Source organism: Thalia democratica, chromosome 7 (genome assembly GCF_965202585.1).
Source record: "Thalia democratica chromosome 7, ktThaDemo2.hap1.1, whole genome shotgun sequence".
Taxonomy (NCBI): domain Eukaryota; kingdom Metazoa; phylum Chordata; class Thaliacea; order Salpida; family Salpidae; genus Thalia; species Thalia democratica.
Genome location: NC_139171.1, coordinates 34,962,326 through 34,978,827, shown reverse-complemented (window position 1 = coordinate 34,978,827; position 16,502 = coordinate 34,962,326). Strand labels below are relative to the sequence as shown.

General features: G+C 26.0%; 1 protein-coding gene across 1 annotated transcript; it reads right to left on the bottom strand.

Moving 5' to 3' along the window:
• Positions 1-6,913: 6,913 nt before the first annotated feature.
• LOC145840890 (pyrroline-5-carboxylate reductase 1, mitochondrial-like) lies at positions 6,914-16,219 on the bottom strand. The gene is made up of 9 exons (XM_082948237.1): positions 16,014-16,219; positions 13,423-13,493; positions 12,700-12,879; positions 10,608-10,689; positions 10,287-10,414; positions 9,985-10,077; positions 9,494-9,657; positions 8,974-9,056; positions 6,914-7,950 (listed from the first exon to the last, which is right to left on the bottom strand). Exons 1-9 carry the CDS (start codon positions 16,123-16,125, stop codon positions 7,898-7,900), a joined length of 966 nt encoding a protein of 321 aa, XP_082804363.1. The 5' UTR covers positions 16,126-16,219; the 3' UTR covers positions 6,914-7,897.
• Positions 16,220-16,502: the final 283 nt, after the last annotated feature.

Sequence of the window (16,502 nt, the reverse complement as noted above, 5' to 3'; positions counted from 1 at the left end):
TAGCAGAGCCCAATGGAAAACAAAAACAAATGATTTTGTACGCAAATACTTTATTGACTTACGACGTTTCGCTGCTCTTAAGATATAAACAAAACCACTGCATACTTCTGGAATTTTCATTCTGTAGAACTGTTTATATTTTATGAGCGTTGTATGTCAATAGCTACTACTTTAAGAAATCTAACAACAAAACCACTTTTATAATAAATAGTTAAAGCTTGCTTCTCTATTTATATCAAAACAATTTATAATTTCTAAAAAATTTTAACCAGTACAGTCTAAATCTAAAACGATCAAGTTCATAGGTTAGATAAGAATCAGATATGACGATTTCAGAGCGTTAAGTCGTCAGAAAATCAAAATTAAAGTTTTTTCTTGTACTCAAATAGCTCACTTATTTACTAGTACGTTTAGCACATACATATCATTATATACTCTTAGATAACTTAAAGCTGTGTTAGGTGATTTTTTTAAAACAGAGATACAAACTTACTAAGGTAAAACTTTAAAAATATTTTTATTTTTACCTAACGACCACATGTTCTTAAGTGTTACAAAGGTCTATTAAAACAACAAGTAAGTGGTGTTTAATCCTCGTCAGCTTACGAATGGTATTAAAATAGATTTTGCTTCATTTTTACCATTTTTTTTTTTGTATATTTCAAAAAAATGTCTCGGTTTTAAAATTACTGTATAAATATAAAAAATATTTATAAGAAAAAGTTTGTATAAGACGAAACATTTTTGTAAACCTGCACTATTGTGTAACATCATTAGAGCTAAAGTTTTGTTGTAATGACTCATTATGTTAAAAAAAAAGTTTACTTAGCTATTCTATTTAAAAAAAAATTACAGAGCGTATATATCGTACATTTCGGTTAAACATTAAGTAAGTAATTATTTAATTAATACCCGAACTTATTTCCTGGAAAGTTTCTAGCTCAAAAACATCTAAATTGTTTTACAAAGTCTGCAATTTTAAAGAATACATTATTAAAACAGATCATATTATTTTTATAATGTTTAGATTGGAAAACATTTCATTATCGCTTTAAAAGTTTTCTAGGCGTAGTTGAAATATCTATAACCATAAGTTTTGAAAACGAGTCTACTTTACTTAAGCAAACAATTTTCACCTAAATTCTGTTTTTATTTACATAACTTTAACAATTTTACAACAATTTATTTTAAAGTATGTTTTACAACTTTACATTGATTTTATCAAATAGGTTTTACTTTAATGCATCTTGCAAGCAACTTTATAACTGAGTCTAAAGTTTCCAAATGATCAAAAACCTTTATAAAATTTCAACGTTTTTCTCTACTGGTATCTGCTACAAGACAAAAGTTTTATTTTTTTTAAACTAGTTCGAAAAATAGAGATTAAATTTGGTAAAAAACAACTCAGCGGGAAAAGTGTCATTTTTGCCCAGATTCTAGGACAATTTTTTTTTCTAAGCAGAGCTACTATAAATGAAGATCTGATAAATATAGCGGTTTTTGTATTTTGTTTTATATTGGTTTAGCTAGACTAGTCATGACAGTACAAGTATAAAAAAGTATAGAATTTACAACCTTTAAATAAAAGAAAAATCATATTATGCAGTATTCTGAAAATAAAATGTAAATAAGTGTGCTGTATTTGAGATAACAAATAGTTTTCACTAGTTGGCCGCTCCTGAGTTTAATTGGTTCTTAATCTTATCATTTGATTTTTCTTAATCTATTTTTAATTTATCTAAATTGTTCCTTTCATAAACAACTTTAACATTAATTTTTACATGGTTGCTTGACCTTTATTATGACACCTTTAATAACTTTTTATTTATATAAATGTTACAAAACATATTTATAAAGTCTAACCTTTTTTTGTGTCGATTATAACTTATTGCTTTATATTATTGTTAGAAATAACAAAATTTAGTTTTTAATTAGTACAAAAGTACTTTAATTAATTATTATTTTGACATTATCTACCAAAAAACTATAAAAAAATTAGATAAACGCAAACATTACTTAAAATCTTGAAACATTACTTGAAATTAAGATCAACGCAAACATTTAACAGCTGATAAACTTAAATAACTGGACGATTGAACGTAAAATAATAAGAGTTAATAAACAAAATGCTGTAAAACTTGTAGTGAAGTAAATAGTTTTAGCACACTATTATGACGTATAAAACACTGTTCAGATTTATTCGTTTATTACTGACCACTTAGTTTAATTTTGGCAGCTGTTGTAGCAGAACCCTATGGAAACTTTTGATCTTTTAGGTGGAGGCGATTGTAATTTAAAATGTTCAAAACCACCAGAAAAAATTAGTCCAATTAAAAAGTTAATATCAGCGCAACTAGAATTAAAAAGAGTGAACAGAGAAATTAAAAATATTGAATGGGCAGAAAAAAGCTTGAACTTTGAAAACAAAAATATTGAGCAAATAAAAAATAAGATAGACATGCTAAATAAAAAATATCACGATAGTAGTATCAAAGACAAAAATAATCCAACGAATGAAACTAAGGAAGATACTGTATAAAAAACTAGATCATCTAAAAAACTTTGAAACTTGCAAATAATTAATAGGCCTGATAATAGTTGAAATCAAGTTATTAGAGTATACTTTTGAAGTTTTGTTTCATCTAAAGTGCACAAGAATAGAATAGCTGATTGTTTAAAATTTGTAGTCCTCTAATCTATGGTCAGAAGATTTATTTCACAGCTTTAAACTCGTCTACATTGAAAGGTGAGCATAAAAAATAGGATAACTCGCAACATTCAAATTTTTTAAAAAACTTACAGAAAAGAGTAGAACAAAAAATATTTGGTTAAAAAATAATTAATTTCAATTGTTTTAGTCACGTACTTACTAATGTTGTTTTTTTAATTTTAATGTTCTCAATCAATCTTAAAGTTTTATTGTTTTGTGTATTAGTCGTATGAAGACAATTAAAGTATATTTAATCAAAAAGTTTTATAATCTTATATTATTTTAGTTTAAACGATTTTTTAGAACCAATTCATTGAAGATTTTTTATAACTCTTTTAACTCCTGCTTTTTTGTGACCATAATTGATTTATTGTTTTTAAGAGTAAATTGTAATTTAACTATTTAAACAGTTTATGAATAAAATTTAGAATAAATTTGTATCAGAACTTAAAACACTTTGAGTTTTCTAGCAAATACATGCTTAAATTATTGAGTCTGTTTTTTATACATCTTTAATAAAATAAATTTTTGTATAACTACTATGTTTATACTAATATTAACTACAGTCTACACACGTGTAAAGTTTTAACTTGATTTTTTTATTTCTTAGAACATTCTACAAGAATTTATTCATTAGTACAACCTTTATGAAAACTAACTTATCTTTTACCAAATCTACTGTATATATTCTCAAATTGTGTTCTTTATCCTTTTTTAAAGCTAGCAATATACCTAAACTAATTGAATATATATTGGTTGTTTACAGTTCTACCTGCTTAACTATTGAAATAATACTAACAAAGGTTTTAGTAATCAAAATATTTCAAGTACAAGTTGCTAGTAAACTGTTTGCTATACTATTAAACTTGAATCAAAAATAAAATATTAAAAATAAATTTAAGACTAGAAAACTGTTTCACTTTTTGAAAGTTTGTTTAATAAGAACTAAAACAGCAGAGTATTTTACAGAGTACTGCTTTTACTTTTCAAAAAAAAAACTTTTTGAAACTATATAACATTGTATGTAACCTTTTCATTCGCAAGAAGAATAGTCATTAGATTAACTTATTCATACAAATCATAGCAAATGTAGTTAGCCGTAGTAACTTGTTTTTCCAATAGTTCTTCAATGTATAAGTAACCTGAGGGTAAAACTTAGGGTTCATGCATTTTTACCAATCAAATACTATTTATTAAGTTTTCCCTATATTTTCTAAGTTTCATCATTGCGCTGTCTGTGGCATATAGCTTTAAAACAAAAAAAAAAGAATATTTATGTTAAAAAAAGACATGTTTAACAGTTTTTATTTGCCTAACAGTTGAATTTTGCTGCTTGAAAAACTAATTTTGTTATCAATTTAAACATATTTTCATTAGACTAAAATTTTTTTTTAATTAAATTTAATTTTTGAAATATGTCGTTAATCGAGAATATACAATTTTTTTGCTATTAACTTTAAAGATTTTTAAGTATGCAAGCAACAATTTACTAAACTGACGTCCTAAGGTTAAAAAATTTAGACACAGTCTTTTCAAAGTCTTACAGTTTTGAAACGCATTTTATTTTAGTAGGAATTTGTAAGAAAATTTTAAATTTAACCTTTTCTTATGTAATGATTAAATTAAGATAAAGTAAGCCAATTTTACCTTAAAAAACTTTCTAACTATATCAATTGTATAACTGTGAAATACTTTCTAAATAAATAGCTACTTTGTAGCTGACCAATACTTATGAACAAACGGTTTTTGTAAAAATGTAAGTTTTTATTTGAGCTGACAGTTACCAAGATAAGTTTTAATGTTCTTTATAGGGAGCTTAATCAACTAGTATAGCTTTTCACACGAGGCAACAAAACAAGCGTTCTATTATTTGTTCATGTTCCCACAAAGAGATCCTTTATACATTTTTTAGTTTAATTTTTGTTGCTCAGCCTAGCCTGTGCTTTTGAAAATTATATAACTATAACAAATTTATATCTTCTGTACATAAGAATAACATCATAGCATAAAATTAAACACGTTACTCTACAACTTTTCGGTACTTTTTAAATACTTTTGTATAAAAAGCTATAGAAAAATATCAATAAAACATTGTCATAAACTGATAATTGGAAAAAATAAATATAATTTTTCTAAAAATCATCTTGTTTTTATGAATTTAAAGTTTTAAGCTAACAGAAACATAATTTAACAGTATGAGTTGTGCTCAATTTTTCAAAGTTATAAAACTTTCAATAATTAAGTTGAGATTAAATCAAAATTTTTCAAAGTTTTGTATTGTAATGTATATTCGATAAAGCTATTTCTATAAACAAAACTTATTAGCAACTACATCATATGATCGTTTTCAACCTCAAAGGTCCAAATTATTGTTCCACATTATTATTACTATTAGTTTATTGAACAACAAAAAATACGCTCAAAATATCTGGTCCTAGGAGCTGGTGCACAAAATGACCTTTCGGTTAACGAGTAGTACACCACGGATAGTTTTAACGTCTTGTAAATTTCTGTTATTAATGGTTTATTAGCTTGCATTTTTCTAAGAGATCAGGTTCCGACCTAATACACTTGCATCCGGCTTGAAATGAACAACTTGTAAAATAATTAATATAATATCAATAAAAAATAGTTGTTTTTATTTAATGATCTAGTTCAGGAAGCTTAACTGTTTAGTTTTTTCTTCATTGTGCGATTTACATGCGGATTCATTTAGTATCGAAACAACTAAAGTTTGCCGAGTCAATCGTTTGACTGTTTATGATAACATCTGCAGACTTAACTGTGATAACATGCCTATTGTATTTTACTAAACTATTTGATGCTGCCAAAGTAGTAACATAGTTATTGGCTTACATAGCTTATTTTTGACTGAAGTCCCCCTCAACGTTGGCTTGGAAAGTGACCTAGATTATCTATGTTACAGCTGCAAGATCTTCAAAAGATGATGTACATTAGTTTAAAAACAAAAATTAATCACTTTTTTTACTGTGTACTTTTAGATCTATCCCTGATTAGAAAAAGAGCCAACTTCCTGAGTATTAAAATAATTCAGACTCTATAAAGTTCTTTTTTCCAACCAAGTAATAACCATGTAATCATTAAAACTTGAACCTCGTTTAACATTAGCGCTTTTTAAATTGTTCAACTTTTTGTTTTATTGTAGTGAAAAAATTATGGTGACTGATAAACTTTTTTTAACAGAGGTTTTAAACTAGCAGGGTTGCCACAGATAGAGCTGAAAAAATAAATTACTGACTTTTTTAATCAAATTATTAATTTAAACCGACTCAAAATTACAAACCCTATACATAGAGTATTAGGTTTCTGTACAGGTAACTCTAATTAAACTCATTTAAACAAAAAAAAAAACTCACTCTCTACCGCATAGTAAATACACATGTGAGATCGTAAGTTTTAATTTATTTAAAAATTCAACCCTAAAAAAAGAGATGAATACCAAAAGCAAAGCTTTTTGAAAAAAAAAAACGTTAGAAAAATACAGTTTTTAGCGATGATAAACTTTCTTATTAAATGCATAATCATATTAACTTTAATAACTTGTTTTCGAAACTCCCATTTTTCCCTGACTTTTGTCTTTTTTTTTGTTGTTCCTAACTTTGTGGCAAACATGAACTAGTATTTGTTAACTTTACAAAAGGTTTAATATATTAAAATAAAGTCTATAAAACAACATTAATTTTTTTATTTTAAACTGTACACAGGATTTACCTGAATCAAACTACTGGGCACAGCCTTTTTTAGATTAGGATCAATAGTTCTGATAACTTAGTGTAATATTGAATTAAAATTGCTAGTCAAATCTTGTAATCGAATTAAAATTTAGAAGTCACATCACAATATAACTTTCAAAAGGTAAATTGATCACAATTTTAATAGGCTAAATATTTTTTGACCAGAAAATAACTTACCGTGAAATTTTATAATTTCCATTACAACTGATATTAGCTTTAGAGTTTATAATTTTGTCCCTAAGTTGTATATATATAAAATAAGGTTAATGTTCAAACTTGAACACCTTTTACTGAGCCCACTTGAAGGGCTTTTATATAAATAAATATATACAGATTTGTAAAAGAAAATATTTAATATAACCAGTACATGATTTTGACTTTAACATCCTCTATTTTTATCAAAAACAAAAGAAGATTACTAACAGATAAAAGATTAACTTAGGTTGATTTTTATTTTGAAACTGTGCTAGTTTTCATATTACAATTTTTTTTACTTAAATATTTATCTAAATTACTTCCATCGCCAGATAAAACAGTTGATATTCTTAAGCATGTACTCAATTCTAAAAGTTTTTTACGAGGTTTAAAAATAATTGTTATCATTAAACCATTTGTTACGTTTCAAGAACATGGAAGCACTGACTACTTCAAAACACGTGACTTTGTATGATGTATTTTCAACTTTATCACAGTAAAAGTTTTGATAAGCACCACTTTTGTGTTTTGAAGTGCAATCGCGAGGTTTTGAAGCGCAGCATGCAGTAACAAGTTACATTTGTACATTTAAACACATTTAATAACAAAAATGTTTTCATTTTAACAGTCTAAAAAAATTGTCTGAAACTAATCACGAGTAATTAAATCTCAAAAGTGTTTATAGCATAACGTGATATATTATTTTTTATTACATCAAATGATGTAATAATAAATTCAAAGCGTTAAAATATAGCTAAGCATGAGTGGTCATTAATTGCTCTATATATAAAAGGAAATGTAGAATATAATTTTAGCAAGCCAATATATTAACTATAATTAAGTGCAAAAAAAAAATCTAAACAATTTTTCTCAGGTAAACAAAAAAAAATGTACTAACAGGCACAAACTATAACAATGCTTTGATTAAAAAGTTAAAAGAGCACTTTAAAGCCAAGTATTTTTATATTGATATGAAACGATTATAAGCAGTAATAATTACAGATTTTTAACAGAGTTTTCTATAAAAATTATAAATATCAGTGGTTACCTTGATGCAAATAGCAAGTTTTTTTTGTCTACAAAATAACATGTGATAAAAAAAACAAAACGTATATTAGTTCAAAAAAGTTTTTCAGTAATCAAAACCTGATTCAACTTTTTGTGTAAGTTCTAAAAATGTGTAATGAATGTTAACAAGGCTACTATAAAATGCTAGTTTCACCAAATTATTTTTACGCTACTGCAGACTTCTTTTTCTTTCATTCAACTCTTTTGCAAGCTCTTCAACATCTGAATTTGTTTACAATCTTAATAAAAAGTTACTTCTAAAAATTAATCATGTATACAAAAAAAAAACTAAAAATAATTACTAAATACATTTAACACTACTTCAATAACTTTAATGCACTAATTTTAGCTACTATATTACTTATACTACCATATAATAAGGTGATAACTTCGGTCTATTGAAATTTATATGAAAACTTGAAATAATGATGTTAGTCAACTATACTGCACACAAAACTATTGTTAGTTTCAACCACTCAACACTATTTTTACTAATATTAATTACTAAAAACTAAAAATCACAATTTAATGACAACTTTTTAACAACTTTTTTATTGTTTTCAAATGCAAATAAGACAATATTACGATCATTAATATGTTAAGTTTTCAATGTTAAACCATGCAGCTATTTGTTTTCTTCATTTAACATTATTCTTTAATTACTTGACCACAAAAATGAACAGACGAATTAACTTTACAGAAAACTATCTAAAACTATAATAAAATTGAAGACACTTAGTTATGTAAGAATATTAAAAAGTACATTAATTTAAGTGTATCAGAGTATATAAAAGTGTTATACGTATACTGTCGACTTATAATAAAAGTAAAGAGCAAACATAAAAACATGGTTAAAACTGCAAAACAGACACACACAGTTCAGTATAAAAACTGTTAAACTAAGCCTTAATATGTAAGTTCAAAAATAAACATTCGAGTAGAAAATTTTTTTAGTAACATTGTAAAGTTAGTTAAAACTTCAGTTCGTTGTAAAGGTTTTTGATTCTAATTAAAATTAGTACAAGTGTAAATTTTGAATTTTAGATTAAAATTAAAACTTTGCGAAAAAAAACAAGAAGTAATTTTAAACATAGTAGATTTAATTGTAATAAGACAAACTTTTAAATTTAACTGGAAAATAAATTAAATAAGTGTTTTATTTAAAAATTTTAAAAGCAATAAATACTTTTAAAACTACCAATTTAAGCATTTTCTAAATAAAAAATTGATACCACTACTTTCTACCTGCGGCATCAAATCTTTCCCTGATGCTTCTCTTGATCGCTTCCTCTTTCGTCTCTTCCTTACCACCTTGCACTTGCAGCTGCCTGTTTAGTGTTTAAAATGAATTTTTAACTATATATTGAAGCTTAAATCAAAGTTTTTATCTTATAAATAAATAGTAAGTTTAAAATAAAACAATTTAGGTCCGTAACCCTGCAAGTTTTTACATTTGTCGTTTTTGTGCCTACCGAAATTTTTATCACAACTTTTTGTGTCAGTACATAAAACAAAATTAGTCTTAAGCACATACATGCCGCATTACACCCATAATCTGATTAATTGTATTATTTAACATTTTTTGCTGAAAATAACTGCAAATAAAAATATTAAACAAAATTTTTGTAGCAGAAATTTTTGGTGTTTTACTATTAAACGATGGTTTTCAACTCAAAAACGACTCATCAACAATAAAAGCTTATTAAAGCCAATAAGAAGAAATAAAAACCTAAACAAGAGTACAAATAGCATCATTACAACGAACTTGGTTCTGGTGCACGATGCTTCCACGGCGTCGATGAGCAGCGACCGGAACCCTCCCTTCTCCAAGTGGTGAAGCGCGTATATCGTGGCGCCCTCTGGCGAGCAAACGTCGTCCTTCAGCTCACCCGGATGTTTCTCCGTCTCCAACAGCATCCTTCCCGCCCCCTTGCGGTTACAATTTAATTTTTCAACGTATGAAAACTACTTGGTTTTAAAACAAATTACTACAGAGTGAAAAATTTGCGATGTTGCTCTGAAGTCTGAATGAACCTTACGTATTTAATAATATAAGATGTGAGAATTACAAAAAAATGTAAGAAATCAATATATGTAGCAGCACTTTAAAAAACTTATATAACATATTTTAAACCTTTAACTAATGAAGTTTAATCAACATGTACAACTTTTTTTTAGCATTTTTTTTTAAGTTTTATCAAATATGTAAAAACATGTGTATAAATAATTATAGTATTGTTAATATTTTTAACTTACAATTAATGACTGCGCTCCTAGTCTTAGAGCCAGCTTTCTTGGAAGACCCATTTTTACAGCTCCATCGCTTAGAGCTTCTATTGCTTCAAAAGCCTAAAATTTAAACTATTAAATATTTAGCAAATAATTTATGTTTTTAATCATTGCAAGTTCTATGTAACATTGTGAAATAAACTTATATATAACGATAAATTACTAAACTACAACTGCGTAAAAAACATGTAAAAAAATTCTAAATATAAACTAGAGTTAAATAGTTGTTACTCTGTTTAAAGTTTGTATTAAAACAGTTTACAACTCACATACGCCGGTCCAGATCCGCTCAATCCGGTGACAGCGTCAATTTGGGACTCTTCAATCTCCTCGCAGGAGCCAACTCTTCCGAACAAATTTTCTACGAGATCCGTGTCGTCCTCTCCAGTATTCCTGCCTGCGGAACGTCAGTGCGCTTTACGTAACTAAACTTTTATCACAAAACCTAAAACGTTTTCTTTTTTTGTATCAAACAAACACTTCAAACATTTAAATTAAAATGAAAATAAATGTTTAATTAATTTAATGCTTTTACATATAAAAAGCATGACTTTGTGCTGATTAAATCTAGCTTATAATGATGTACAAACCAACAGCGTACACAGTTGCTCCTTCCTTCACGGCGCAGCATGTGTTTGTCATAGCTCTGATAACCTTGCTATCCGGCAGTTTCTGTTTCAAAATAAAATACCATTATCGAAAACATAAATAGAAACACATTAATACAACAAACGGTAAAAAACAGAATTTAAGATTTTTAAGCATAGGGTAAATTGTTTTTTCAAGTCTTATTTTTTACATAAATAACTTAACTACCGGTTAGTTTACACCATTTTTTTAACATTTAAGTAATTCTTGAAGTATAAGTGATACAATATTTTAAGTTTTATAGGTGCTTTACGGAAGGTTTTTTAAACAAAAAGGCATAAAAAAAAACTATTTCATTAAAAATATATCTACTCCTACATTTTTTATCAACTTTTAAAAATTTTCTCATTCTAATCTTTTAAAACTTAGAAAAATCTGACATAAGAAATTTTAATATTTTTAATTAAAAACATTAGTTTTTTAAAATAAACAACAAAAGGACTTTTTAAAACTTTGATCATACAGTTTTTATTAAAAAACTTTTGTGTTATTAAAGTTTCTAAATATTGCAAGAAAGACTTTTTGAAACTTTAAGGTCTCTAGCATAAAAAAAGCACATGCATTCTAAGTGAGTTTTAAAATTTTAGAGCAATTGGCAATGAAAAAACTGCAGTCTGTCAATAGATTAGTATAAAGAACTTTTTGTAAAATTGACTACATTTAAAATACTAATTGATATTTCATACTTCTACGAAATCTGACTTATAATTAAGGTGTTTTTATTAAGAAGTAGTATTAATTTTTGTATTAAAATATTAAACTAAGCTATTACCGTCAGTTATTGAAAAAAAAAAATTTGATAAAATGCTTATAAAATTTATAAAGTTAAAATAACTGTTCAAAATTTAGGTTTAATTGTTTGCTAACAAAATGATTCGTTGACACACAGAAACATATGTTGGTAGAATAAAGGAAGATTACTGTAAAATTTGTTTTTATAAAGTTAAAATATGAATACAAAAATTTCTACAATAATATGAAATTTGGGTTATTCATCTACTTTTTAATGACTCGGGATTTTTAAAATTCTGTAACTTTTAAAAAACTTAACTTTAAAATATTTTAAGATAACTGCTGGAATCAATTTAATCCTTTGACTTGTTATGGTTGAAAGAATGAAGATTAAATTATTATTTGATTAATTAGACTTAATACTAATTTGAATTTGTATCCTTCAACTACACATCTTTATCAAGTTAAAGCTTTTAAACTAAATTTTATCAAATACAGTACACTACCGCTTAAGTACGCAAATTGAACCTGACCAAAAAAAGCGTACTTAGCACGGGTAGTGCGTACTTTTTGAAGACATAGTATAATATGAACTTTAGTTGTTTGTTTTCTTTCTTACAACTAGCCACCAAATAATTTAGCCAAATAAACAAGTCTTTTTATTTTAAATAACATTTAATACATAATTCTAATCTGCAAAACTTTTTATTAGATTTTAAAATGATTTATTTTGTCTATAAAAAGTTTCTACATAGTTAAAACATGCTATTAATATAGAAAGTCAATATCAGTCAATGGTATAAAAAAGAATATTAAGCCATATTTTGTTTTGTTAGAGGTAAAGTACCAAACTACATTGTGTTTACCAAACATTTTGAAAACATCAATGTGTGTACATTTAAATTAAGTTATGACTTAACTATGTTGTATTTGTAGGTTTTTTTAGCTTTGTCATCTAGATTTATTTATTTAATAGCATTACAGCTAGAATATCATTATTCTTTTCACTTTTCTGCAACCACTACATAAGTATTTAGTTTATTAACGTTTAATAACAGGACTGTCACAATTTCAGGCCACTTAGACTACTCAGGATTACTCACCCTAGTTTAAAATTTGTGAAAGTCTTAGGCTAACTCAGCAGGTTGGCCATTCTACCTTTCTTAATAAGTGCGTACTTAAGGCGTGGTGCGTACCAAAAAAGTGCGTACTTAAGCGGTAGTCTACTGTATCTCATATATCAAAAATTTTACTGGTCTGTTATTAATGATACAAACCTATATATAATATAATCTTAGTTACCTTTTCAATAGATGCAATGTTGACACCGGCAGCAAATGACAAAACAACATGTTGATCTGTTATATGTGGTTGAAGCTCGTCCAGTACAAACGGAATGATTCTGGGTTTTACAGCAAGAATAATCAGTTTGCTGTACTGCAAGTTTTTCAAGTTGTCTGCCGTAAACTTTACACCCAAATCCTGTCAAGAAAGCTTCAGTATTATTGACAATGAAATAATTCTTTTTTCAAAAACGATTATAAAAAAGTTGTTGGCTTTAAAACACAAATATTTCTTTTCTTATTTAAGAAATACTAACTAACTATAAATCTTTTATAATCACCAAAAACCTTGTACATCTTTCTGTTTGTTTTTACATTTTATTGCAAGCAGAGAAAAATTGAATAATTTGGAAATATGCTAAGTGTTTAGAAAATCTTATAAAAGAGAAACTCTTAGCACAATAATATCTTTATTGCAAGTGTAAATGTTCACTTTTTTTAATGTTAATGTTTATTTAAGTATAAACTTTTGAAAATTTATTTATTATACTTAATATAATGTACTGACTTGAAAATAAATTAACTAGCTTTAAATATATACTAGTTTTTACTTTTTTATTTTGGTAAAAAAAAATAATAATTGTGAAAAACTTTAAGATAAAATACTGATCACAAAATATTAAAATCATTATATTGAAATTAAAAATCCTTTTTATAATTCTAGTTTGTTTTCACAAATTACCTTAAATTCTCTAACTGTTGCTTTTTTAGTTTCAGGACTGCTAGCACAAATTTGGTTTGCTTTTACAGCACCTAAAAACAATAATTATTTAAAATAAAATTATTTGTTAATAATGTAGAATTAAAATTTTTACACCAGGGTTTTCCGAAGTGGAAAGAAAACAATATCTAACTAATGGGAGTATTATTTTTACATTTTCGGCCAAAGGGGCGTTTATGAAAATGAGTTTGGAAAACCCTAGTATACACAATTATTGAAGCAAAATATTTAAGTACTAGATTCTAGTGTTTCAAACTATTCTCATATCTTGTTATACAATAAAAGATATATAACAACTATAAAAAAAACTGTACAGTTTTATTTTATCACTTAATAAATATAAAAAAATCTTTTATTTTGAACCATTTAAGGGTTGGAACTTTTTATAATGAGAAATGATAAATATGAAAAATGTAGGAGATAGATTTTAAATAGAATAGTTTTTTATTGCTATTTTAATTTTCCATTCCCATGGGGAACCTATTATTCGGCCCAACTTTGACCAGTCATATCTCAAAAACTAATTCAATTTTTTAAAACAGTAAAAAGCAACTTGAAGCTTAGTAAAAACCATATAAAATATGATCAACTTCTAAAAAATATGGCTAAACCCCCTCTATGGCCTTAAACAGTCTATAAATTTTACGAATTTAAAAAATGCAATAAATAGGTTTATAAAATAAAGGATTTTTCAAACATTCAAATGTATGACTTACCAATGAAAATTTCAAAATAAAAAATAAAGGTGCTTTTAAACATTATTTATGTCTATAAAATTTTGCATAAAAAAAACACTATCATTTAATATTTATACAGCCATCAAACAACTGAAATTAAAGTATATATTATAAATAATTATGTATATCGCTTTCTTAATAAGATTGTAACTTTATCAAGCATCCTAAAAACATACTTTGGAAATTTAGAAGCAGTATAAAACTAATTATATTTTCCACTTAAGTTTTCAATGAAATTTAATTTGTAACAAGTAACTTTCTGTTAAAAATAAATAAAGTTTTGATCAAAAACGACATTTAAAATTATTTAAAATTAAAATTATATGTTTTTGAATAATCTATTTAGGGACAGTAACAATTATCAAACCTAAATACTCTAATGTTTTAAGACTACAATATTAAACATTTTGTATGTTAAAATTGCAAACTTTTTTCTTACACTAGGAGTGGGCAACTACTTAAGTTGGCTGGCTAGATTAGTACGAATATGTTTTTTTCCTATTATTGCTCTCTTTTTCTTTTGACTTTTTAGTAAATGATTTAGTGGGCAGAGTAATTTTGAAAACATCACTACTTTAATAATTAAAAAAAAATATATATTATGAAGTAATTAATTATTAAGCACTACTGTCTATAAAAATTAAATTAAAACGACTTCTATAGCAATTTTTATGAATATCAAAATTTTATTTGCAAAGTTGTTTAAAAAAAAACAGTGCAGACCAGATCCAGCCATTTATTGCCCACTCCTATTTTAGACTCATAGTTAAAAGTCCAACAACTTTTTATGAACTTTTATAAATAAGTAAGAAATGCTTGAAATAAATTAAACATAAAGGACTAATAAAGGACTAAATATAAACTAAAAGACATTTTAGTTAAAAATAAAAGAGGATACCGAAATTAATTTTTTATTGGAGTGAGCTTTTAAATTAGTACCTTGTTTTTGGGAAAGTTATTGCTCAATAGTTATAATAACTTATACAAGTACTATTGAAAATCATTGCTTCACCTTGTTTGAATTTTAAACTGATCAACTTTTTTTGAACCTGTAGACTTGTTCAACTTCAAACTTAAAAAAGGTATCATAGTGTTCTTCTATAAAATGTTTTTTTTGTATATTTGTCAACCACTGGGTTAATATCTTGCAAAAATCAACTCAGACAGTTTTCAAAGCTATCATTAAGGCCATATGCCATCAGGCTACACATCAAGAACTTTCATAGCCATATAAGCAGTAACTTTTCCAAAAATTATGTTCAGAACTATCTGCTGAAAGATGTGTACTGATATGGAAAAACAGTATTTTGGACATTTCATAATTAATGGAGAAATCTTAAGTTGAGCAGAACAATATAAAATAACCACAATGTAATAAACCATCTTTTTTTCAAAGAGATACCAATAAAGTTAACTTAAAAAGTAGAAAAAGCATAAATTTAATTTCAAATGCTGCTTTTATCCACATCAGGGTGATGTTGTGGTTTTAATTTAATTTAAAAAGATTAAATAGTTAATATAAAACAAAGTAATTATTTGAACATAAACAATAACAAACTTTATTCATAACAAGAGACTAACAAGATAAATTGTGTATAATTAAAAGTTTTTAGAGTTAACAGATGAAATTTCAATTGAACTATAATAAAACAACACAGAAACTAAATACATGTAAATTTTAGTTTAATTTATAGAATTTCAACAGGAAAATCAACTGTGCTTATTACCATCTGTTAAGTATAACAAACCAAGTTCTAAAACAATTGTTTACTTACTTTTATTTGAATTATAGTTTTAAAACTAAATAAAACTCACCAGCTCTGACAAAACCTTTTGCAAGATTTATAGCTAGGTTTCCAGCTCCTATTAAACCCACATTTACGTTCATAGGCTTCAGCAAATATGACAAATTCCTAGCACCACTCATTTTTTGATAGAGTTATAAACAATGTGGAATTTCCTTGAGCTTTTATAAAAAGGCACAACTCATAAGAATTAAAATGAAAAATCAATGGCAAGTTTGAGATTGCAGAGATTTACTCTGATGCAATGTGACAAATCACCACAAAAGTTGCTCTGCTGTACTCGAGCGCTAAGAAAATTCTTTGGAAGTTTTTAAAACTTCTGACACTTATAAGAGATTGAGTTTTAATCTGATATATAGTTATAACAACTAGGAAAAATATATGCATATAATTGCTTTTTTAATTATTTTACTTAATTTTTTTACTTATTATTGGTACTTTTTTTTTACTTTTTATGATAAAAGTTTATGAAACATCGAAAGCAATCGAAGAAAAAAAT

What these genes read in the sequence shown, in the direction of transcription:
- LOC145840890 (XM_082948237.1), bottom strand. Translation starts at nt 16,125, where the DNA reads ATGAGTGGTGCTAGGAATTTGTCATATTTGCTGAAGCCTATGAACGTA. An exon ending in ACATTGCATCTATTGAAAAG is followed by an intron (nt 10,690 to 12,699) that starts GTAACTAAGATT and finishes ATTTTGAAACAG; the next exon opens with AAACTGCCGGATAGCAAGGT. An exon ending in GCGGATCTGGACCGGCGTAT is followed by an intron (nt 10,078 to 10,286) that starts GTGAGTTGTAAA and finishes TTTAAATTTTAG; the next exon opens with GCTTTTGAAGCAATAGAAGC.